Raw genomic sequence first — 26,256 nt, 5'->3', positions numbered from 1 at the left:
CAGAAAAGGAAGTTTATTTATTAGGTTAAAAAGTAACTCAAGGCAAAGAGACACACATAATATTCCTTTCGCCTTTTATTCTTCCAACCACGTTGAAAATTCTGACTTGCTCCCAAATTAAAAGAAATTCGGCACCGCTATCAATTCTCACTGCGAATAGAATAAATTATTTGCAGGACTTTAAATCCAGAGAGAAGTAGCAATAGCACTTAGATTTATATACCACTTCACAATGCTTTTACAGCCCTCTCTAACGATTTACAGAGTCAGCATCTTGCCCCCAATAATCATTTTACTGATCTCAAATCCTTTACCAATACGTGTTCCTCAGTTTCCCTTGCCTAGGCTTGTAGCAACAAATTGTGTACCCGCCCCATATTGTCTCACTCTCTCTCTCAAAAAAAAACACCTTATTATTATTATATTCTTTTTTTCTTCTGAATTAAAATTTTGGCCGGTTTCAGGGCATTTGAAACAGCCGTCATCTTTGTCCCAGTGGGTATGAAGTAGCACAATTTCTCCGTGTGGCATTAAAGTTTGTGAGTCATGTTTTAATGCCGTTCTCCTGGAAGGACCTCTCCTTGCTTGTGTACCTTTCGTTAACAATTGTTTGTTAACGAGAAATGTTAACTGCAACAGTTTCAAAAGAAAATTGAAGCTCAACCGTATAGATTAGAAAAATGTATCTAAATGTTTTGCCTTGTTTTCTATAGTGATTATTGCTTTGACCCTGGTTTGCTCTCTTTCACTGGCTAGCAACCTCTCCAACCCCCCGTCACCCCCACCGATGCTGCAATGGTCCTAAGTTTGAAAAATGATAATACGTCACTTTTTTCAGTGTTGTAGTAACATTGAAAGCTCACTTAAATGAATGGTTGCAAGTCCAGGACTATCGAAGCAACAAAATCTTGGAGAATACTGTTTGCACTGGTGCTAGTGTCCTTTTCACGATTCCACCACAAATCCGCGAAGCCCTTATCAGCGGAGACATAAGCGCGAAAACTAATTTGCGCCGTTCGAAGCGCTAAGGAAAAACACGACGCTACCGCGATGACATAATCGCGGAGGGCAAATCCGCGCATTCCCAAGCACTCAGTACCCTAAACCTAACCCTAACCCTAACCCTAACCCTAAAACTAACCCTAAAACTAACCCTAAAACTAACCCTAAAACAAACCCCTAAACCTAATCCTAACCCTTACCTTAATTGAAATCGGCTTTCTGCCGCGGCGCCGTTTTAAAGCGTCCTTCTGTTGCCGCGCTGTTGTCGCGGCGGTGATGACGTCGCGGCTTTAGCAACACGATTTTATCACTGCTATTTTGATGGGTGCGGTTTTGTCGTATACCTCTCAAGATTATCCCACCATAGGTTTCTCTCCATGTACCGTGTTTCCCCGAAAATAAGAGGGTCTTATTTTCTTTTGACCCCCAAAATAAGCACTTGGCCTTATTTTCGGGGAGGTCTTACTATTTTTAAAGTGCAGGAGGCCCCTACGGACCGTGGATCAGCTGATCCAGAGAAGGCTGGAAGTTCTGTCTCTATTTCTGGCACACCCTAGCATCGCTGGATCTCCTGCTCTGTTTCTGGCCACCACTAAGAGAAGGGGCGCGGTAGCTACAAGTTTCTGGGATCTGGCTCCGCGAGGCCATTCCACGTGGATGGCAGGTGTATGTGGGATGCATGGAGCATGCTCCCTTCCTTTCCCCTCCCCCCCCCAATGAAATGGCAGGGACTGGCTGCACATGCGTTTAAATATTTTAGAGGAGGACTTATTTTGGGGGATGGCTTATTTTAGTGCATGAGCTCAAAAGCCCAATGGGGCTTATTATGCGGGGAGGTCTTATTTTCATGGAAACAGGATAGTAGAATCCAGTTCCATTGAGGGCAACATGCTGAGCATAGTCAATGTATTGATTGACCAAGTTAAAAAGACAACTGGTATAAAATCTAGACTAAACGATAGAAATATGGTTAGTGGAACAAACTCTTGGGCAGTCTCTAAATTAAATATACTGGGCAGAGATAATTGGCTGGACTCAAGACTAATTGGGCAATATTGATTAGACTATAAAGAAACCAATTATCATCACTCGTGTACGTCAGCCAGGAAGTGACAGCCACAGATGAAATATAATAGAAGACTACTGCGAACAATAAAACAAAACAGTCTGAATTATTGCATCAGGCACAGGTAGAAAAAACCCACTTAAGTTTATAAACAAAGTCTATAAAACAAGAACAAAAACCGAAAATAGTAGAAGGGCAGGCCTCGGGTTTTGACCGAGCAAGCAGAGGTCCTTTCAGGAAATGCCATTAAAACATGACTCACAATTCAGCAGAAGTTCTGTGGACAAGGAAGGCAGTTGTTCAGGGAGTCACATCCAATTCCATGACCTTTTCTGTCACAGTTGTTAAGCAAACCACTGCAGTGGTTATTCACAGGTTAACTAAGTCAATTTGGCTTCCTCCATGGTCTTTGCTTGCTGGAAAGTGGAAAGATTACAAGTGACTGCAGCATAGTGCAACCTGTTGTGGCATGCCATGCCAGCAGAGTTGGCCGCAGACTCAGACAATTAGGAACTTGGGCCAGTTCTGGAGTCTGGGGAAGGCTCCGATGGATGCTCCGCGTCGGACGCAGAGATAGCGCCAGGGCCGTCCAGCATTTCCCAGCCACCAGAGAGGCAGCTGCCATTGGAGGCTGAGATGAGTGAAAAGGAAGAACAGCTGGGGTCTGTTCCAGATGCACGTATGCGCAGAGCAGTTAGGAGAGGTGAACAACGGAGGACAAGGAGTCGACTCAGGAAGCAAAGTACACGTGGATGCTGAATGGCCCCTCCCTGGCTGGGGAATAAATAGAAGGAAAGGGGAGTGGTTGTCGTAGGAGACAACAGTTCGTATTTCTGAAGGTTTTGCTCATTGTGTTTTGTGCATCAAAGACTGCTTGCCCGGACTTAATTTGCAGCCTTTTGGCTTGGGAGCTCACAAGGAACTGATAAGGTCTGTTGCTGTCCTTGCGGGATTCTTGCTTGGACTTTTCGGTGGGCGAATGCCATTAAGTCACTTTTTCCAGTGTCATTGTAAGGATAAATGAACGGTTGCAAGTCAAATACTGCCTGCGTTGGAATACGAGGAAGCAATTCAAAGCTGGATGAACCCAAGCAAAGCAAAACCACTTTAAGCACAATACTGAAGGAAAAGCAGATTAAAATTTAACAGACAGACAGACAGATAGATAGATAGATAGATAGATAGATAGATAGATAGATAGATAGATAGATAGATAGAAGTTTATTTATATGCCGCCCTTTTCCCTGCGGGGACTCAGGGCGGCTCACAATCCAAGGGGGAGGGGGAGACAAACTTTTTAACATATAAGACAATACATAATTTAAAAAAACACAACATTCATACCATTCGGGTGGGTTACAGTCTTTAGCCCCAGGCCTGACGGGATAGCCAGATTCTGAGGGCTGTGCGGAAGGTCTGGAGGGTGGTGAGGGTACGAATCTCCACGGGGAGATTGTTCCATAGGGTCGGAGCTACCACCGAGAAGGCTCTCCTCCGCGTAGTTGCCAGTCGGCATTGACCGGCAGATGGAACTCGGAGGAGGCCTAATCGATGCGATCTAATAGGTTGCGTGGAGGTAATTGGCAGTAGGCGGTCTCTCAAGTACCCAGATCCACTACCATGTAGGGCTTTATGGGTGACAAGTAGCACCTTGAAGCGCACCCGAGTTTTAGTTGAGCCCTAGAACACTAAGGAGCCATGGAAGCTCGAGAACTAGCCCTGTAAAACGATGCCATCAAAACCCAACCGAAACGTATTTCCAACAATGCCAAATGCCAATTATGGAAAATGAAGGGTGAACATATAGATTACTCTATGGGTCCCCCCCAGTCCGTCGACCAGCACCGGTCCCCATGCCATGTCATAAACCGGACAACACAAACAAGAGAAGCCCCATCTGTGGGATGCAAGCAGCATGTGAAGACCATGTCCCTTCCGGTACGCGGAAAAACCTCTCTCCACGGAACTGGTTCCCCCCCCCCAAAAAAAAACGATTGGGGGGGGGCTCTGGATTTCCCCATTCATGGCTAGAGTAAAATGGCTCATACTCTTAAAAGGCGCCATGCCAGGATTGCAGAAGAAGTCAGTGGGGAGAAAATAACGATCGGGTTTGAAAGACTGCGGAGAAGAACAGATTGGCATACAGAGCGTAAACTGTTCTGACCGAGGCTTCCCAAGAGCATGAAGCAAACTCCTGGTCCCGACAAAAAACCCTTTTATTAATTTACTGGGAACTCTGCTCATTCACATACAGCAAAGTCTTTCAAGGGAGGATTTGCAGTCACAGATCTTATCTGGCTTGGAGAGCTGCCAGGCCGATATCTGCAAAACCTGGCAAGGACTCTCAGAGAGTCACGAACCAATGAAGCGAAATAATTGTCTCCTGCAAACTCCACCCCCCTTTCGCTCCTCTTTTATTTCCTCTGGGAGTGGCCATTCATCATCCACCTGTGGCCTTACTCCCAAGTCGACCCCTGTTCTTTAGCTGTTCCCTTCGTCTGGCAACTCTGCGCATGCGCACACTGGGAACAGGCTCCAGCTGTTCCTCTGCCTCACTGATGTCTGACTCGGAAGGCAGCTGATAACTGTCAGGTGGCTCTGGCTCCCTCTCTGCTTCCGACACAGAGCCCTCATCAGAGCCTTCCCCAGACTCCAGGACTGGCTCATGTTCCTCCCCAACCTCCTCACTGTCCGAATCTGTTGCCAGCTCCTCTGACTGCTAGCGGGCCACAACATAAATAAACCTCTTGCAACAATATCCAAGCGATACTGCAAACAGAACTACTAAGATATGTAAATGAGGTTTTAAGACTCCCGTGTAGGTAGTCGTCCACTTACAACCATTGAGCCCAAAATTTCTGTTGATAAGTGAGATAGTTGTTAAGGCCTTTCCATTGACTTTGCTCAGCAGAATGTCACAAAAGTTGATTGCATAACTGCCTGGACACTGCAACAATCCTCAAGATGAGTCACTTGTCAAATACCTGGATTTTGATCACATGGGGATGCTGCAATGGAGGTTAGTGTGAAAAACAATCCTAGGCACTTTTTTCCAATCATGCAACTTCGAACGATCACTAAATGAACAGTTGTAAGTCGAGGACTACCAGTGGTGGGTTGCAGGCAGTACGCCCCGATACGGGTGTACTGGTGCCTGCCCGGAGAACCAGGTACCATTCTGGTATGGTGCTCCGGAGGGCCCACCCGCCCGCCCGAGTTCCTTGCCTGTATTTGAACTCTTTGGCGCTTCTGCCTACGCAGCGCATGGCACCTGTACAATGCTCCGCCGAGCAGCTGCAGCATCGCAGAGGCTCACAGAGGTGCCACAAGAGATAAGGACACATGTGTGCGCTGCGCGCGTTCATGTGGTGGACCCGGGCCCCGTTGCACCATACCGGTTACAACGGGATCCGGAACTCACCACTGAGGACTACCTATATTTCCCAAAATAAGTTAGAGATTTAAAGCTTCCAGCCATTTTAAAGAAACAGGGGGGACCACTTTTTTAAAAAACTGATATTGGGGGAAATAGAAAGATAACGTAAGTCACTGTGTTACTTTCCTGAATATCTACAAGCAAAAAGAGGCCGTTTACTTTTCAAGGATTACCCGTGTATCAACGGGGGTTTATTTTAAAATATTTTCAGCTTTGGTTACAAAAGCCGAGACTTGCGGGGTTTCCAGGGAATTAAATAAGATCCCCCTCGCCTCCCATTGTGGGTGCCTTTTCTGCTTTTCAAAAGGCTTATAAAAGAACACTAAACAGACCCATGAACGTGACTGAAAACTCAAAACAAGCTGTGACGCAGGAACAAGGAGCCAAGTTATGACCCAGAAAGAAAACAAGGCTCAAAACGAAAAGACGATTTTTTTTTTCTTTCTAGAAATTAAAACAAGCTATAATAATTCAAGGCAACAGTTTCCAGAGTTATCTCATGTACCTGGTTTCCCCAAAAAATAAGACTGGGTCTTATATTAATTTTTGCTTCAAAAGATGCATTGTTTAAAGTTAGCTCAGCAAGAAGAAGCTAAGATCAATGTAGAGGTGTCATTAATTTCTTTATTTCTTTTTTCTCAATAGATTTTAGACTGTGTTTGTTAAAAATCCATACCGTGTACGGGTTCTGGGAAGTCGGGAGGGAGGAGGAGGGGGGTTGGGGGGGAGGGGGGAGGGAGGAAAGGGTATACATTAGGCTAGACAAGAATTTGGTGGTAAACTAGAACTATTTTGACACACAAAAAATTGTACTCCGATGTCTTACTGATTGAGGAATGATGAAATGTTTGTTTTAAAAGAAATAGCAGTAGACTTATAGCAATAGCAGTAGACTTATATACCGCTTCATAGGGCTTTCAGCCCTCTCTAAGCGGTTTACAGAGAGTCAGCATATTGCCCCCAACAACAATCTGGGTCCTCATTTTACCCACCTCGGAAGGATGGAAGGCTGAGTCAACCCTGAGCCGGTGAGATTTGAACCGCTGAACTGCTGATCTAGCAGTAGCCTGCAGTGCTGCATTTAACCACTGCGCCACCTTGGCTCTTAAACTTTTGAACCCCCCCCCCAAAAAAGATGCATTAGGGATTATTTTCTGGTTAGGTCTTATTTTAGGGAAAATATGGAACTAAATGCACATCCATCTAGCTGACAATCTTAACTAAGGCTTATTTGGGGGATAGGACTTATATTACAAGCATCCGGGAAAATCATGCTAGGACGTACCATGTTTTCCCAAAAATAAGACAGGGTCTTATTATATTATTAAATAAGTGCTTGGCCTTATTTTCGGGGGAGGTCTTATTATATTTTAGGTGCAGGAGGCAGCAAGCGTGGTCAGCTCATGGCTGCTGCTGTGTTGCAATATTTTGGGGGAGGGCTTACTGTATTTTTCGGAGTATAAGACGCACCAATATTTTGAAGAGGCAAATTAAAAAAAAAAAGTTTTTGCACTCAACAGATCTCCCAAAAATGGGCTCGTTTTTTGTCAAAAAAAAAAGGGCATGCATAGCCTTTAGGAGGCTTGTAGAATACTCTTGGAGGCTGGGGGGGCAAAAACGAAGAAAAAATGACCCATTTTTTTTCATTTTTTCTCTCCCCAGCCCCCAGGAGCACTCTACAAGCCTGCTAAAGGCTATGCACGTCCATTTTTGCAAAGGGGGCGGGGTTTCAGGAGGCCAAAAAATGCTGTATTCAGTGTATAACATGCACCCAAATTTTCACCCTCTTTTTTGAGGGGAAAAAGGTGCATCTTATATTCTGAAAAATATGGTATTTTCAGGAGAGCTCAAAAAAGCCCGATTGGGTTTATTATCCATGGAGGTCTTATTTTCAGGGAAATAGGGTATTTTCTAGTTGAGTCTTATTTTCGGGGAAACAGGGTACTGTTGCAAAATGATGGGCTGTCACCTGATTACTTTTTGTTAGGCCAATCTTTAGTGCAACCCTCCAAAAAACAGGCGTTGAGAACTCCCTGGCTGTCAAAGAAAAATCATAATGTGTTTTACAGAGTCACACATTTTATGGAAAATTTCAGGACAGTAATAACAATAATAATAATTATTATTATTATAAATTGCGGCACAATTCAGTAGCACAAATGATCCATTGGAATTTGTGCAAAAATTATAATATTAAAACAGCAACAAACTGGTGGGAACATCCGCCTGAAAAAGTCACCAAAAATCAGATGGTCAAGATCTTGTGGGATTTCCGTATACAAACCGACAAAATACTGGCGCACAATACACCAGACATCACACTGGTTGAGAAAAATAAGGTCACAATCATAGACATCGCAGTACCAGGTGATAGCAGGGTCGCCAAGAAGGAACATGAAAAAATCGCAAGATACCAGGACTTAAAAATCGAAATTCAACAACTATGGCACAAACCAGCAGTGATAATTCCAGTGGTAATTGGCACACTGGGTGCTATTCCAAAAGCACTGGAATTACATTTAAAAGAGTTAAAAATTGACAAAATCACCATCAGTCAAATGCAAAAAGCCGCACTGCTTGAATCCGCACACATATTGCAAAAATACGTTATGACGTCCTAGGCCCCTGGGTGGGGCCCGACTAGTAACCAATGCCAAATCCGGCCAAACAACTGGCCGCTGTGATACAATTGTATAATAATAATACGCTGTGATACAATTGTATAATAATAATAATAATAATAATAATAATAATAAGAAGAAGAAGAAGAAGAAGAAGAAGAAGAAGAAGAAGAAGAAGAAGAAGAAGAAGAAGAAGAAGAAGAAGAAGAAGAAGAAGAAGAAGAAGAAGAAGAAGAAGAAGAATCACGATCGTCACTCCTCGGTATCAAAGAACTCCGTGCAAATTAAAACTTGCCGAGTTCTTGGCAAACCCACAAGGGATGTAAACACATGCAGAGAAACCAAAAGTTAGGATTTCTGCTTTGGACTCATTGCATCTTCCCAGCCCAGCTGAAAGTTCCGGTTACTATGGCAATCTCTCCTTAATACAAGCAAGGCATTAAAATGCTCGCAGGCAAACAACAGACCCCTTACGCAATAATCTGAAACACATGCCTGTAGTGCGGCAATTTCGCTGGCTTTCGGGAAACCCCTATTTTTTAATTTTATTCTTTTTAACTGTCTATTGAAGGGCACAAATGCATGGTTTATTATTTGAAAGCATAGAAGTGTTGCGTAATCTCTCGCGCTCTCTCTTTTTTTAAAAAAAAAAAATCACTGTGGTTTATCACGGAGCTCGGTTTCTACAACAACCAACCTTTAAGAATTTGTTTTTCTTAAAAAAAAAAACTGTCGTTATGTATCAGGTGGAATTCTACCACCTGCAGAACTGGCTCCTCGACTTTGAGAGAGGGGACACCTGAATCATGAAAAGCTCCAATTTATATTTTTTTTGACTCAGATTAGCAGTTTTATAAGCGGGAGAGCAATTCACATAAAACCCATTACTTCTGCTTCAGCTGTTTTCGGTTTTCGGGGGTTTATTTTTTTCTTCAAAGGAAAGATTGAGGCTAAAGCTAATGCACCTTGTGTTCATTCTACTGTTCTGAGCGTTTACATCATTATCCGGTTTAAAACAAAAACATTTAATCTCCAGCTGGAACCAACAATAAACACAGGGGACCAATATTCCTAGCTAGATACTAACTGCTTATGAGGAACTAGCCAATAATTCGGCGTTGCCTGGGTATTTATTTATAGGGGGGGAAATGTCCAACCCAAATGTAATTTCTAATGTTGGATTTTGCCCCTTATGAGAGGGAACCCCCTGGTGGAGTACTGTGAAACCATTACCATAGCAACTCCACTGCGCTGCACAGTAGAAGGCATTTTATGGCACTACAGTAGAAGCCATTTTAAGGCACAACAGGCTGCATCTTAACAGAACACAGAAGATACACACACACATACATACACACACACAAACACACAGCAATGCACAGAAATATTGGGCTGACACAGGCGTCACGTTGACCTATGAGAAAATGAACACCTGCCACTGACTCAGAGTAGCTATAATAACGACCAGAGTTAGCATCTGTTCATAAATGTGTCATTGATTCAAAAGGGAGAAGCTATAACATCGGAGACAGAAATTCATGTTAAGACCTGTGAACCTGACTTTAAGACCTGTGGATTTCAACTGGCTGGGGAATTCTGGGAGTTGGAGTCCACAAGTTTTACCTCCAATTCGCAGCAGTAAGTGTGTGCCTGTGTGGGCACACTCGTGTCACACACGCATGTGGACTTCCATGCATGTGCTTTGCTCACACGCACGGCCTGCATGCAGGGACGTGAAGTTGAAAACAGGGCTACACAGGACATTTTAGAGCTGGTAGCTCTGCCGATTCAGGGAAACCAGGCCGAACCGGCTGAATAGCATCTCTGCCTATGAATCCTTCAGTAACACAGTACCAGGGAAATGCTAAACTGATGAAGCTTGTCCTCTAGATAAGCCCTTGGCTCATCCACAAGCCAATCACATATTCAAAAAGCAAGAAGTGTTTTGCCAAAGACTTTCCAGACAACGACTAAAACCTTGGATTCATACAGACCCCAAATTTATACATCTAAAATTCAGCGCGTCTTGGCCTGGTGCAGAAGAGTTAAGCAAACTAGGGTGAATAAAAATCATTTTTTTTAAAAAAATAAAATAACACGATTTTTAAAAAATCCAATTTATTTTAATAACCTGCTTTTGGAGTAAAAAATCTATCTAAAGATAGTTTTCTATTTAAGATACATTCATAATTTAGTTTATTCAGCATGAAATGGAGCTTAAGTTATGTAGCATGAGGCTGGCTGTATATTCTGCAATATTGGGGCTGTCGGTGAGTCAACAGCGGGTCAGAGGAGGAGCCGCTGCGGAACAGAGAGGACAGTTGCTCTTTAAAAATTATGATTTAAATCGAGTTGATTTAAATCAAGTCTTTTTACGAGTGACTTAAATCGTGGTTTAAATCGAGTTGATTTAAATCAAATCTACCCTGGAGAAAACCGCAGGTTTTTTAAGGCTGCTGTGTTGTTAGTTGCAAAGTCGTGTCCAACCCATCGCGACCCCATGGACAACGTTCCTCCAGGCCTTCCTGTCCCCTGCCATCCCCTGGAGTCCATTGAAGCACACTCTTCAGTGACTCCATCCAGCCACTTCATTCTCTGCCGTCCCCTTCTTCTTTTGCCCTCCATCTTTCCCGACATTAGGTTCTTCTCCAGGGAGTCCTTCCTTCTCATTTAGGTGGCCAAAGTATTTGAGTTCCCTCTTCAGGATCTAAAGAGCAGTCAGGGTTGATCTCCTCTAGGACTGACCAATTTGATCACTTTGCAGTCCAAAGGGACTCGCAGGAGTCTTCTCCAGCACCAGAGTTCAAAGGCCTCCATTCTTTAGTCCAACTTTCACAGCCATCCCTTGCAACTGGGAAAACCGTAGCCGTGATTATATGCACTTTTGTTTGCAGAGTAATGTCTCTGCTTTTTAGTATGCTGTCTGGATTTGCCATAGGTTTTCTCCCCTCTTTAAGGCTAGCCAAGCTTTAATTTGGAATTAAAAGGCACAAAGGTTTGAATGTTTGGGAATGCATCACTTTTAAGCTAGGTTAAGGTTGTTGATTTTTTAAATCTGTTCGTTTATAATTGATTTAATTTAGGAACATCAGAAATTCATGCAATAAACAGCTCTCCCATCCCATTCAACCCCATGACCAGGAAAATCATGCAGAAAACGACACTTAACTTTGTAGTCATTTAAAAAAAAAAAGATTGCAACTTTCATTCCGAATCTCAAACGGGATCTTTACGTGAATAAATAATAGTTTCAAACACAACTAAGCTTTAGGTTTGAGGGAGGGGTGAATTTATGCCTATTTCTTCTTCATCTAGATTTTTTTGGGGGGGAGGGGTTTAAATATTAACATCTAGCAAACAAGCCTACCATCGTGAAAAAATCGTGCTCTAGCATCACAACAGGCTGTTTTGTTAGCACTAATTTCGAAGGAACAGATCGCTTTCCAAAGAATTTTTTTCCAAAAAAGTGAAAATGAAATGAAAGAATGAAAGAAAAGAAAGGAGAGAGGGAGGGAGGAAGGAAAAAGGAGAGAAAGGAGGAAAAAGAAAGGAAGGAAGGAAAGAAAGGCAGGAAGTAAGACAAAAAGGAAGGAAAGAAAGAAAGAAAGAAAGAAAGAAAGAAAGAAAGAAAGAAAGAAAGAAAGAAAGAAAGAAGAGAGGGGAGGGAAGGATGGATGGATGGAGGAAAAAGGAAAGAAAGAAAGAAAGAAAGAAAGAAAGAAAGAAAGAAAGAAAGAAAGAAAGAAAGAAAGAAAGAAGAGGAAAGGAAAGAAGAGAGGTAGGGAAGGATGGATGGAGGAAAAAGGAAAGAAAGAAAGAAAGAAAGAAAGAAAGAAAGAAAGAAAGAAAGAAAGAAAGAAGAGAGGGAGGGAAGGATGGATGGAGGAAAAAGGAAAGAAAGAAAGAAAGAAAGAAAGAAAGAAAGAAAGAAAGAAAGAAAGAAAGAAAGAAAGAAGAGAAAGGAAAGAAGAGAGGTAGGGAAGGATGGATGGAGGAAAAAGGAAAGAAAGAAAGAAAGAAAGAAAGAAAGAAAGAAAGAAAAAAGAAAGAAAGAAAGAAAGAAAGAAGAGAAAGGAAAGAAGGAAGGAAGGAAGGAGGGAGGGAAGGAAGGAAGGAAGGAAGGAAGGAAGGAAGGAAGGAAGGAAGGAAGGAAGGAAGGAAGGAAGGAAGGAAGGAAGGAAGGAAGGAAAGTTGCCATGACTCAATTTCCAATGGAAATACCAGATGTTTTCACCTCAAAAATCAGTCTCACATTTGGCTGGCCTCAATTAATGTCAAAGAACGATGCTACACCACGAACAATTATACTTCAGAATCACAACCATGCTGTTTTGTTAGAATTAAAATAAAAGGCACAGCCTGAAACCAAGTGTTTCATACTAAAAGGGGGTGGGGGAATTAATGCAGCAGACAAAATAGGGATGAGAGGAAGGGTACATCACACAGACATGTCCTTCTGGGCATGTTGTGAAGCTTCTTGTGAAACAAGGAATGGGTAGATGAGCTCAAAGGTTCTGCAGAGCTTTCTAGCATCCATCAAACGAACTGATGGGAAAGGACAGCTTAAAATCAGCACACCCACCCTTAAGAGAAAGAGAACAAATGGAGGGAAAGCCAGCTGGGGAAACTGAGTCATTCACTGACAAGGCATAAAAACAAAGAGCCCAAAAGCTGGCAACTTTCTTCAGAAATTGCCCAAACCTAATCTAATTGGGGTGGGGATTAAATCATAGCAGTCATACCTGGCATAAATATATGTAATGCTGTATGACTTAAGCCAGGTAACTGTAAGACTCGGTCAATACAGAAAAAAATGCATTTTTCTGTCTCAACCAGCCTTCAACTAGGCGCTTTGACGATTCAAAGCTAAGAATGGGAAGGGTGGACTATTATTATTCCTAGACCAATGGTCACCAACTGGGTTCCACCACAAATCCGCGAAGCCCTTATCCGCGGAGACATAAGCGCGAAGACTAATTCGCGCCATTTGAAGCGCTAAGGAAAAACACGACCCTACCGCGATGACATAATCGCGGAGGGCAAATCCACGCATTCCCAAGCACTCAGCATCCTAAACCTAACCCTAAACCTAACCCTAAACCTAACCTAACCCTAACCCTAAAACAAACCCCTAAACCTAATCCTAACCCTTACCTTAATTTAAATCTGCTTTCTGCCGCCGCGCTGTTTTAAAGCGCCCTTCTGTCGCCGCGCTGTTGTCGCGGCGGTGATGATGCGCGGTGATGACGTCGCAGCTTTAGCGACGCGATTTTATCACCGCTATTTTGACGAGCGCGGTTTTGTCGTGCCATGCACCAACTGGTGGTCCATGAGGAAATTTTGGTGGTCTGCAGAACGATCTTTGCATTTTTGGGTTTCATAGTGCACTAAATCAGGGATCCTCAAACTACGGCCCCTGGGCCAGATACAGCCCGCCGAAGCAATTACTCCCACTCACTGAGGGGATGGGGTCCTTCCGGCACTTAATTTGGCTGCTTGTTTAGAAGCTCCAGCCCTTCCCTCCCCCCCTCCCTCCCTTCCTCCCTGGGAGTCCAGGCGCTTCAGTGAGCAATGTGCATAACTTTGGCTGGGCTCCTCGAAAGACAGTTTGCAGGGGGGGCGATCTAGCTACAAAACAAACTGTTGTGGCCCACCGGCGGCCAATGAGGAAGTTGGGGAGCAACAGGGACCAGCCCTAAGGGCTGAGGAAAGCTCAGACAAGAGCTCTGCGTCGGAGGTAGAGAGGGAGCTAGAGAGCAGTGAGGCAGAGGAACAGCTGGAGCCTGTTCCCAGTGTGCGCAGGCGCAGAGCTGCCAGAAGACAAAAACAACTAAGAAAGCAGGGTCGACTCGGGAGTAGAGCCACACCTTGGAGGTGATTGGCCCCTCCCATAGGAAAGAAAAGTTGAGTGAATGGGGAGGGGGCTTTTGCAGGAAACAATTCATTCCTTCGGTCGTTTCAAGAGAGAAAAGTTCTGTTTGTGACTATAAGTTTTGCCTTGCCCTGCGTTTGGAAGCTAGTTATCTGGCAGCTCTCCGAGCGAGATAAGGTGCGTGTGGATGAACATTCCTCTGAAAGTTTGCTAAGCCCTGCTGACTGTGAATGAAAGGAATTTCAGTCGTGTAAATAAAAAAGGTTTTGTTGGGACCAAGACTTTGCTTCTTGCTTTCTAAGGAAGCCTGGGTCAGAACACAAATATTCATTTTTGGCCGTTATTTGATATTCCTAGTTGCAATGGAGAGCAAACCTAGGGTTGACCCTGGGCACTTCTCTCCGCTAATAGGCAGCCAAGCTAAGTGCCTGAAGGACCCAAATCCCGTTATTAATTCATATTAGTGGTCCATGGGATTTAAAATTATGTCTTTAGTGGTCCCTGAGGTCCAAAAGGTTGGGAACCAGCCTCACTCACTTCCCTTTGCAATTCCTCCATGGTGGGAGGGGCAGTACACTCTAAAAAATTCCCGTGAAACCAAGTAAGTCCTCGTCTTATGAAAATCGAGCCCAAAATTTCCCTTGCTAATTAAGACAGTTGCTAAGTGAGTTTTCTCCTGTTTCACAGTTGTTAAGGGGATCGTTGCCGTTGTTAAGTTACTTAACAACGGCCGTTAAGCGAATCTGGCTTCCCCGTTGACTTTGCTGGCCAGGAAGTCACAAAAAGAGGATCATGTGACCCGAGGATCCTGCAGCCGTCATAAATATGAGTCGGTTGCCAAGCGTCCAAATTTTGGTCACCTGACCCAAATCACAGGTTGTAAGTCGCTTTTTCGGAGCACTGTAAGTTCAAACAGTCGCTAAACAAGCATGTAGTAAGTCAAGGGCTACCCGTATTCAAGAGCCGAGGTGGCGCAGTGGTTAGGGTGCAGTACTGCAGGCCACTTCAGCTGACTGTTATCTGCAGTTCAGCGGTTCTAATCTCACCGGCTCAAGGTTGACTCAGCCTTCCATCCTTCCGAGGTGGGTAAAATGAGGACCCGGATTGTTGTTGGGGGCAATATGCTGACTCTGTAAACCGCTTAGAGACGGCTGAAAGCCCTATGAAGCGGTATATAAGTCTAACTGCTATTGCTATTCATGAGGACACCTGCATGACTAAAGTTTCTGTTTTCTTCAGTGATTTCTTCCAGACAGTTTATAGGCAATCTATAGCAAAGTTAAAGGATTAAGTATAAATTACAAAACCAGAGACAAGTTTCAATCTCAGTTGTAAGCATCCCAGACTCTTAAGATACTAATGCAAATAAAGTTCTCAAAAACTAGAACAGCTACTTTCATTGCTGCCCAAAATTTGGTAGGCACAGATCTCTGATCCGCAAAGCAGCTGGCTTCTTTGGATAAAGCAACGCATTTGCACGAGGTCACATCTAGACTTGAAAAACTGAAATGACAACCCCATTCCTCTAAATCCTCCTAGGTAAATGTTCCATAATCCCAAATCATGAATGTCAACTCAAATATTTATCAAGCCTTGGCCAAGAATTTGCAAGACATTTTTGTTGGGCATCCTACCAGAAAAATATGAGCCGAGGTGGCGCAGTGGTTAAATGCAGCACTGCAGGCTACTTCAGCTGACTGCAGTTCTGCAGTTCGGCTGTTCAAATCTCACCGGCTCAGGGTTGACTCAGCCTTCCATCCTTCCGAGGTGGGTAAAATGAGGACCCGGATTGTTGTTGGGGGCAATATGCTGACTCTGTAAACCGCTTAGAGACGGCTGAAAGCCCTATGAGGCGGTATATAAGTCTAACTGCTATTGCTATTGCTATGATAAAGGACTATCGTATTTTTCGGAGTATAAGACCCACCAAGGTTTTGAAGAGGCAATTTTTTTTTAAAGCACTTTTGTACTTTGCAGACCTCCCGAAAACGGGCCTGGTTTTTTTTTTTTTTTCAAAAAAGGGCATGAATAGCCTTTAGGAGGTTTATAGAGTGCTCCTGCGGGGGTGCCCCCCCAAAACGAGCAAAAAATAGTCCATTTTTTGCAAAAACGGGCCTGTTTTTGTCCAAAAACAGGACAAACAGGGCCTTTAGGAGCCTTGCAGAATGCTCCTGGGCCATGGAGGCAAAATTTAGCAAAAACACCCTGCTTTTTGCTCATTTCTGCCCTTCCCAGCCCCCAGGAGCACTCTGCAAAGCTCCTAAAGGGTATGCACAGCCATTTTGGTGAAGGGGGTGGGGTTTCGGGAGGCAAAAAATACTGTATTCAGTGTATAAGACGCACCCAGATTTTCAGCCTCTTTTTTGAGGGAAAACGGTGCGTCTTATACTCCAAAAATGTGGTATATATCTAGTTTTACATAGATTAACTGCAGCCATTGTATTTGCACAACAATGGAAAACTGATGAGATTCTGTCAGATGAGAATATAATTAAGAAAATACTAGAATGCACAGAAATGGACAGATTAACGCTTACCATTAAGGATAAAGAAGAAACTGAATATTTTTTGATGTGGGACGTATTTTACCAATGGTTAGACAATAGAAATAGAAGTTAGAAAGCACATAGATATAAAAAAAGGAAATGTTAAGGTGGAGAGAATTTAAAGAATATGTTTTAAGTATTATTGTTATTATATTATATTGTTATGCTATTAATACTATTGTGATGAATGCAACAAATATGTGGATTATGACTGTTCAAAAATAATTGTACCCCAGATTACATACTGTTTGATGGCAATTGAATAAAATAAAATAAATAAAAGAAATGGAATATGGAAAAAAAAAGAATTTCCATTATTTGCCTTGTTTTTTAACTGACTTGTTAGGAAAAACCAGAACTTTCAACTTTTTGACAATTAATATATAATTTCACTGAAGAGGCCAAAATCTCAGAACTCATTCCTTAGACCAGTTAGGGCAGTGGTTCCCAAACTTGGCAACTTTAAGACTTGTGGACTTCAACTCCCAGAATTCTCCAGCCAGCAGAGAAATGGTAGCAGAGCTGGCTGGAGAATTCTAGGAGTTGAAGTCCACAAGTCTTAAAGTTGCCAAGTTTGGGAACCACTGAGTTAGGGGCATGGAACAGGCATCCTGTAAGATGGTTCTACCCATCAGTTCTGGCTACATAAACAGAGGGATAGAATCAAGATCACGTGAAGTATTAATACCACTTTATAAAGCCTTGGTAAGGCCACACTTGGAATACTGCATCCAGCTTTGGTTTCCACGATGCAAAAAAAGATGTAGAGACTCTGGAAAGAGTGCAGAGAAGAGCAACAAAGATGATTAGGGGACTGGAGGCTAAAACATATGAAGAACAGTTGCAGGAACTGGATACGTCTAGTTTAATGAAAAGAAGGACTAGGGGAGACATGATAGCAGTCTTCCAATATCTCAGTTGCTGCCATAAACAAGAGGGGGGTCAAGCTATTGTCCAAAGCACCTGAGGGCAGGACAAGAAGCAATGGGTGGAAAGTAATCAAGGAGAGAAGCAACCTAAAACTAAGGAGAAATTTCCTGACAGTTAAAACCATTCATCAGTGGAACAACTTGCCTCCAGAAGTTGTAAATAGCAATAGCAGTTAGACTTATATACCGCTTCATAGGGCTTTCAGCCCTCTCTAAGCGGTTTACAGAGTCAGCATATTGCCCCCAACAACAATCCGGGTCCTCATTTTACCCACCTCGGAAGGATGGAAGGCTGAGTCAACCCTGAGCCGGTGAGATTTGAACAGCCGAACTGCAGAACTGCAGTCAGCTGAAGTAGCCTGCAGTGCTGCATTTAACCACTGCACCACCTCGGCTCCAACACTGGAAGTTTTTAAGAAGATGTTGGATAGCCATTTGTGGTGTAGTGTTTCCTGCCTATTCAGGGGGTTGGAAGCAGGTTATCCTTCCCCTCCACGCCCATCAAGCCACACTACCCCAACATAACTGATAGTAAAAAAAATTGAATTCTACCACTGGCCAAGACCCAATCTTCTTCTGTTTAATAGAACTCTAAGAGATTCTGACCTTCTAATTTTGTGAAATTCTGTTAGTCCAGCAACGAAGTAGAAAGAAAACCCACCTTTGCCATTTTAGCTCTGCAAACTGGGTTTGTAGATACGCTGCTCCCCCCTTCCCCATTCATCGAATCTTTATAGACCTCAAGGAGTTGTCCTCCATTAAATTATCCCGTCCCTTCTTAAAGCCATCACATTTTGTGTAGTAATAATTATGGAGAAAAGTAAGTTAATTATGCCCTGCGTAAAAAAACAGAAAAACCTTCCGATTCCTTAGGAACAAAGGGTATGGGCAAGGGTGGGGCTGAAAGAAGCTAATCCATGGGCTGAAGGAACTGGCTTTAAAACTCCAATTTAATATTTACATTAAAACGCAACGAGTAATTTCACAGAGAGACTTCGGGCTGAAGGAACTAGCTTTAAAACTCCAATTTAATATTTACATTAAAACACGATGAGTAATTTCACAGGGAGACTCCGGCTCTCTCGTAGTTCCTCCTACAATGAGTTTGGAAGTTTCCCACAACTTACCCTTCTCCTCCTTTAGAATGGCCTTTGCTGGATCCATACACTGTTGCTTTCTGCACAGCTACTAAACCAAGCTGTAACATACTTTCTTTGATATTAGCATCACATTTCTATAAAGGCAACATTGTGATTTATTCACTCTGGCTTATTCCAGATAGGTCCCACAGATCTGGAGGACCCCCAGGGAATATTGCAAAGGTAAGTTGCCAAACTTGGCATACTTTAAACTAACATTATATTAACATCAACCACAGTTTTTAGTCCATAATTAACCAGGAAACTGGGATTAACAGACATAAAAATACTCTCAGTCTCGTAAGAAAAGGAGAAGGATGCAAATGTAAGAGCCCCCATCATTTTTACTCGTTATTAGCTGCATTAAACAATGACACTCAAATTCAAACCCTGTTTAAAAGTAGTCTATAAAAATGTTTTTTAAATGAAGGTCACGGATAGAGAATTTTTTTTGACATTATTATACTTTCAACACTGGAAATTTTTAAGATGATGTTGGATATCCGTTTGTCTGAAGTGGTGTAGGGTTTCCTGCCTAAGCAGGGAGTTGGATTAGAAGACCTCCAATGTCCCTTTCAACCAGTGGTGAAATTCAATTTTTTTTACTACCGGTTCTTGTGGCATGGCTTGGTGGGCGTGGCAGGGGAAGGAGATTGCAAAATCTCCATTCCCACCTCACTCCTGGGGGAAGGATACTGCAAAATCTCCATTCCCTTCCCACTCCTGGGGGAAGGATACTGCAAAATCTCCATTCCCTCCTTACTCCAGGGAAGGATACTGCAAAATCTCCATTCCCACCTCACTCCAGGGGAAGGATACTGCAAAATTCCCATTCCCTCCCCACTCCTGGGGGAAGGATATTGCAAAATCTCCATTCCCACCTCACTCCTGGGGGAAGGATACTGCAAAATCTCCATTCCCTTCCCACTCCAGGGGAAGGATACTGCAAAATCTCCATTCCCTCCTTACTCCAGGGAAGGATACTGCAAAATCTCCATTCCCACCTCACTCCAGGGGAAGGATACTGCAAAATTCCCATTCCCTCCCCACTCCTGGGGGAAGGATATTGCAAAATCTCCATTCCCACCTCACTCCAGGGGAAGGATACTGCAAAATCCCCATTCCCTCCCCACTCCTGGGGAAGGATATTGCAAAATCTCCATTCCCACCCTACTCTGGAGCCAGCCAGAGGTAGTATTTGCCGGTTCTCCGAACTACTCAAAATTTCCACTACCGCTTCTACTGAACATGTCAGAACCTGCTGGATTTCAGCCCTGCTTCCAACTCTGTTATTCTATTCAGCAGGGGTCTTACTTTTATAAGGTGATTAGGGGGCTGGAGGCTAAAACATCTAAAGAACGATTGCTGGAACTGGGTATGTCTAGTTGAATGAAAAGGAGGACTAAGGGAGACATCAGCGGTGTTCCAATACCTCACGGGTTGCCACAAAGAAGAGTCAACCTATTCTCCAAAGTAGCTGTGGGCAGGACAAGAAGCAATGGGTGGAAACTAATCAAGGAGAGAAGCAACCAAGAACTAAGGGAGAAATTTCCTGACAGTGAGAACTATCAATCAGTGGGACAATTTGCCTCCAGAAGTTGTGAATGCTCCAACACTGGAAGTTTTTAAGATGTTGGATATTCCTTTGTCTGAAATAGTCTAAGGTTAGGGTTAAGCCTAAGCAGGTGGTTGGATTAGAACAGTGTTTGTCAACCTAGGCAACTTGAAGATGTCCGGACTTCAACTCCCAGAATTCCCCAGCCAGCATTCGCTGGCTGGGGAATTCTGGGAGTTGAAGTCCAGACATCTTCAAGTTGCCAAGGTTGAGAAACACTGGATTAGAAGACCCCCAAAGTCCCTTCCAACTCTTCTCTTCTCTATTCTGTTCTCTATTTTGTTCTATTCTATTCTATTGACAGAGAGGTTTTCTGTTCTGAAGAGCCTGTCCCTCCATCTCCCTGATTTTAAAATATATATATTATAGATATCCTGACAATGAAGAAAAGTTGATTCTATCACTGCTGTCCACATCCTGCGAGAGACAGGATTCATAGTGAACACAAAGCATGTCAAATCTACAAAGGGACCCAAAATTGTTACACTTGTTATGCTGAAAGGAAATGGCATTGATCACTGTCATCTGACTCTTGATGGGTGGGTATGTACCAGTGGTGGGTTTCAAAAAATTTTCAAACCTACTCTGTGGGTGTGGCCTCCTTTGTGGGAGTGGCTTGCCACCCATGTGACCTGGTAGGAGTGTGCTTGCCGGCCATGTGTTTTCTTTCTTTCTTTCTCTCTCTCTCTCTTTCCTTCCTTTTGTCTCTCTGTCCCTTTTTCCTTTTTTTCTTTCATCTCTCTCTCACTTTTTCTTTCTTTTTTCTTTTTTTCTTTATTTCTTTCTCCCTTTCTTTCTCTTTCTCTCTCTCTGTGAGTCTCTGTGTGTGTGTCAGTGGTGGGTTTCAAAAAAATTTGGAACCTCTTCTGTAGGTGTGGCCTGCTTTCTGGTGGAACCTCTTCTAACCAGTTCGGTAGATTTGACGAACCGGTTCTACCGAACTGGTGCGAACTGGTAGGAACCCACCTCTGGTATGTACATACATGCATATATGTATTAAACAAAGCTCAAGAATATTGAATTATACCACTGAATATCACAAAACAGTTAAGATCCAATCACAGTCATGAAGTAACATATACCTACTGCTAAAAAATAAGACTCTTGCCCTAATATAATCAAGAAAAATGCAAAACTTGGGGAAAGGGAATGAGAATGCCACAATTTTTTTATAAAAAAAATTAAGAATTTGAGTCAACAGCTTAAATGACAACAAATTAAATATATATATTAAAAATAGGAATTCAGCTAAGGTCAATGGATGGCAAGAAAACAAGAAGACTTCTAAAATAGGCAAGGAAAATATACCAAAGTCAACTAAATAGTTTTATTTCATGCCAGTTTCTAAACTGGATTTTTTTTAGAAAGGGTGTTTGAGTGAAGTTTGCTGAAAAAATTGAAAGCGGACAAGGTCCTCGGTCCAAATGGAACTCACCCAGGAATTGTAAAAGAATGCAGATGTGAAATCACTTATCATTTGAGAAAAACATGTGGCGTATCTTGAAGATCCGCTGTTGTATCAGAGGACTGGACAGCAGCCAATGCAACACCATTTTTTTTAAGGGATCAAGGGAGGATGCAGGAAATTACTGGTTTCTTATCTTAAATGTTCACTCCTCTAAATTGGTAAAAGCATTATATAACAAAGTGTCAGGATAAACATACACAAAAACCAACTTCTGCAAAAAAATAATTTCTTAAGAGTTCTCTGTGTTGACAGAAGCCTGCGGACACAATGATCCAATCAATTATGTTTACGTGGTTTGTAAGGACTGTTCATGAATATCTTCCAGAAAACTTAATAATAATGGAAGAAATAGAAAATTATTGTGTTACTTGGTAACTGATTAAAGAAGAAGAAATCTATTGGGAAGGGAAGGGAAGGGAGGAAGACTGGGAGGGAAGGAAGGAGGGAAGGAAAAAAGGAAGGTCTGTCTTAAAAAAAAACATATAAACACCAAACTAGCAAAAATGAACCACTGACTGGAGGGAGGGAGGGAGGGAAAGAGGGAGGGAGGGAGGGAGGGAGGGAGGAAGGAAGGAAGGACGGACTATAAGACCTCTTTGAAGTGGGAGAATGAACATGTAAACCAATACAAAGTGAAATATTTTGGGTACAAATAATTTAGGTTCCTATGCATGCTGATATGATTTAAGCAAATAGTGGCTGGTTTTCAGTCACTCTCACTCTCAGCTTACGCAACTTTCTGGTCAGCTTCAAATGCAGAATTCACATCTAACACTGGATGTCGTAGGAATGCCTTTAGCAAAACCTCAGTCTTTGGAAGAAACAAAATAAAAACAAGAAAGGTTTTTTCCCCTCAATAAGGTTTCCCCTGGTACTTATGTGCTAATCCTTCCCGACTCTAGGGGGCGGTGCTCATCTCCGTTTCAAAGCCGAAGAGCCAGCGCTGTCTGAAGACGTCTCCGTGGTCATGTGGCCAGCACGACGAAATGCTAAAGGCGCACGGAACGCTGTTACCTTCCCGCCAAAGGTGGTCCCTATTTTTCTACTTGCATTTTTCACATGCTTTCGAACTGCTAGGTTGGCAGAAGCTGGGACAAGTAACGGGGGCTCACTCAGTTACGCGGCGCTAGGGATTCAAACTGTCGACCTTTCTGATCGACAAGCTCAGCATCTTGTCCACTGAGCCACCGCATCCCCAATAAGAAGCGCTTCCTCCATGTTGTTATATATAACCTAACAACAGGTGGCAGCATATAGCTTGCCTTGCCTGATCTCTTAACCCTTAACCGGGTTGAACCTGCTTAATATGTGGAAAGAAGACCACCAGGAAAGGCCAGGTGCGTGGGCATAACAAGCTGGGTTTATACATGTACACCCACACAGACAGAGAAGGCATTTGAAAACAGCTTTCCTGTTTAGGGTGGATGGGTTCCCAGGAATCAAAGCACAACGCTCCGTACTCCCTTCCCTCCGAAAAAATTTCCCAAGTCCACGGTGGCCCCATAGCCTGGGGCTCAAGCTTCATCTCCACCATCCTGGCAAATTTTGTACAAAAACAATCTGCATTCCAGCTCCTCACTGGCGCAACACACACACACACACACACACACACCGGCCAATCCAATTTCCTGGGGTTGATTTCCACCACCTTCCACGGGAGTCTTCCTGTTGATCATGCCAGACAAGCCCTTCTCAGGACTGTCCGTCTGATTCCAACTTTGCTGGAGAAAAAGACTCAGCTGAGGTGCCAAAACAAAGGTGGTCCAGCGGTGCCTGGTGTGTTATTGTGCCTTCCCTTTGTGCTCAAGGCCTACGGCCACTGCTCCCACCCACCCACCCACCAATGGAGCCCGCAGGTGCTGGTGCTCATTGCCCCTCCTTCTCTTCCTTGCCTCTCATCCTCCACCCACCCCAAAAAATACATTCCTGTGCAGGAACATTTTGCCAAGATGCTCCTAGCAACTTGGGTTCAGAGGCTTGGATGGAGGAGCGTCACTTGCGCCACTGCTGTTGCTGAGGTTGTTGCTTATTCTGCTGTTCTTGAGCATACACACACACACACACCTCCCAACTGCACAGGGGGGGTCTTCCCCGCCCCCCCCCCCCAAAAAAAGAACCAGGAGCAAAAGCCAGGCAGAAGTCAAAGGGGATGGCGGGGAAAGGCAAAAGCAGCAGCATGGTTAGAGGGGGGGGGGAAGCTGCTCTTTGGAGAAAGGGAGGGGGGGAGAAATCGACCAGGGGTCTTGAAAGACCCCATTTGCAGAGGAGCAGTCATTGCAAAAGAGGCATTGCTAGTCCTGTAAAGGATCTTTCAGAAAAACACCAAGGGATTATCACCCACACATACTGCCCTATCCATCCATCCATCGTACCTTTCCATCCATCATATCCATCCATCAAATCTATCTATCCAGCCATCAAATCTATCTATCTATCTATCTATCTATCTATCTATCTATCTATCTCTCTCTCTCTCTCTCTCTCTCTCTCTCTCTATCATCTATCTATCTATCATATCTATCTATCATATCTATCTATAATCAATTTATCTATAATCAGTTTCTCTCTATTTCTTTAATTTCAACGTCCGTATGTCTGTTTCTGTCTGTCTATCAGCTAGTTATCATCTTCAATGTCTCTCTATAACTCTATCTTCTCCAATACCTGTCCATCCATCTATTATCTCCAATGTCTATCTCTATTGCTTTACCTTTTCCAATACCTGTCTGTCTATCATCTATATCTAGCTATCTTCTATTTATCTATCAATCATACCTAATGTATATTTCTTTATCTTCTCCAATAGCTGTCTATCATCTCTATGTCTATCACCTTTCATCTATCTATCGTATCTATCTATAGCTATTTATCTCTCATCTCCAATGTCTCTCTATTTCGTTATCTTCTCCAATACCTGTCTGTCTATGTATCATCTCTCTTTCATCTATGTATCATCTCTCTTTCATCTATGTATCATCTCTCTTTCATCTATCTATGTATCATCTCTCATCTCTTTATCTATCTTTCATCTATCTATCTATCTATCTATCTATCTATCTATCTTCTATCATCTCTTTCATCTCTCATATCTATCATCTCTCTTTCATTTATCTCATATCTATCATCTCTTTCATTTATCTCATATCTATCTCTCATCTCCAATCTCTCTCTAGTTCGTTATCTTTTCCAATACCTATCTATGTATCTTTCACCTCTCTCATATCTATCTATCTATCTATCTATCTATCTATCTATCTATCTATCTATCTATCTATCTATCTATCATCTCCAATCTCTATTTCTCTACCCCTCTATCTTAAAGTAACCAGCTTTTTCTTCCGCACACCCTCCGCTTTCCCGTTCCCGTCCCTCCTGCCCGCCTGGCTCAACCACCACCGCCAACCCGCCCACCCGGACGCGCAACACCCGTGTCCGGTACTCCCTCGGGGACGGGGGGGAGAAAGACCCCCGAGGGTTGCCACGAAATACCCTATCCCCCCCCCCCCCACACACACACAGAAGACACATCCGCATCCCCGCCCGCCCTGTCTGGGCCCCGCAATGACGTGGCAGTCGCGTCCGGTGCACACGTCGGCCTTGACACGTGTCCGCCCACCCGGCGTCTCCTGCCGGCCCGCGGCTCCCAGCTTACCGGTAGTTCCCGACGGGCGCCTCGCGGCGGAAGGAGCCTTAGCCGGGCTGCTCCGCTTGTCTCCCGACGGGCGCCTCTCGGCGGAAGGAGCCTTAGCCGGGCTGCTCCGCTTGTCTCCCGACGGGCAGCGTCCAGCCGGCGTAGCCGAGGCGGGCACGGAGGCATCCGCTGGAGACGCCGGCGAGAGCAGCAGCAGGAGGAGCAGTAGCAGCGGCAGCGGCCAAAGGAGCCGCTTGGGCCGGCGGCCGCCGCCGCTTCCCACGGGTGCCGGGCGGTCGTTGGAGCTCATCGGGGCGGCGGAGCCGGCACCCTCCAGCTCCGCAATGGGCGCCCCTCCCGGCGGAGCCCGCGAGCCAGCCGCCGCGCCCCGCCCACCGCCCGCTTCGCCCCGCCCACTCGCGCGGCGGTTGCGGCGGCGGCGGCTGCCCGCTCGCGCCGCCTACTGCGCAGGCGCCGAAAACTCCCTCCCCCCTCCCTCCGGCAGCAGCAAACTCCGACGAGCATGCGCGGTCGGGTGTCATGAGGCCGAAGCTACCTCCTCCTCCTTTTCCCGCCCCCCCACCCCGCTGCCCGTACTTGCTACCCTGTGAGGCTCTCAGGGGCTGAATTGCTGGGGAGGCGGAAAAGAGAAAGGGGAAGAAATATGGGAGGAAGGGTTTCTCAGTAACATAGATAGATATAAATAGGTAGGTAGGTTAGGTAGGTAGGTAGGTAGGTAGGTAGGTAGGTAGGTAGGTAGGTAGGTAGGTAGGTAGGTAGGTAGATAGATAGATTGATAGATAGATCAGTGTTTCCCAACCTTGGCAACTTGAAGATGTCCGGACTTCAACTCCCAGAATTCCCCAGCCAGCGAATGCTGGCTGGGGGATTCTGGGAGTTGAAGTCCGGACATCTTCAAGTTGCCAAGGTT

General features: G+C 44.1%; 1 protein-coding gene across 1 annotated transcript in view; it reads right to left on the bottom strand.

Moving 5' to 3' along the window:
- The window catches only part of STIM2 (stromal interaction molecule 2), a 106,664-nt gene extending 80,969 nt beyond the window's left edge, over nt 1-25,695 (bottom strand). Inside the window, exon 1 of the mRNA XM_087724797.1 lies at nt 25,347-25,695. Coding sequence (XP_087580923.1) covers nt 25,347-25,635 — 289 coding nt within the window. The 5' untranslated portion in view covers nt 25,636-25,695. The remainder of the gene's footprint in view (nt 1-25,346) is intronic.
- Nucleotides 25,696-26,256: the final 561 nt, after the last annotated feature.

Source organism: Thamnophis sirtalis, unplaced genomic scaffold (assembly GCF_051295495.1).
Source record: "Thamnophis sirtalis isolate CommonGarterSnake01/CBP01778 unplaced genomic scaffold, rThaSir2_p1.2 scaffold_10, whole genome shotgun sequence".
Classification (NCBI taxonomy): domain Eukaryota; kingdom Metazoa; phylum Chordata; class Lepidosauria; order Squamata; family Natricidae; genus Thamnophis; species Thamnophis sirtalis.
The sequence above is the reverse complement of the archived record's forward strand: the minus strand, read 5'-3'. Positions and strand labels throughout refer to the sequence as shown.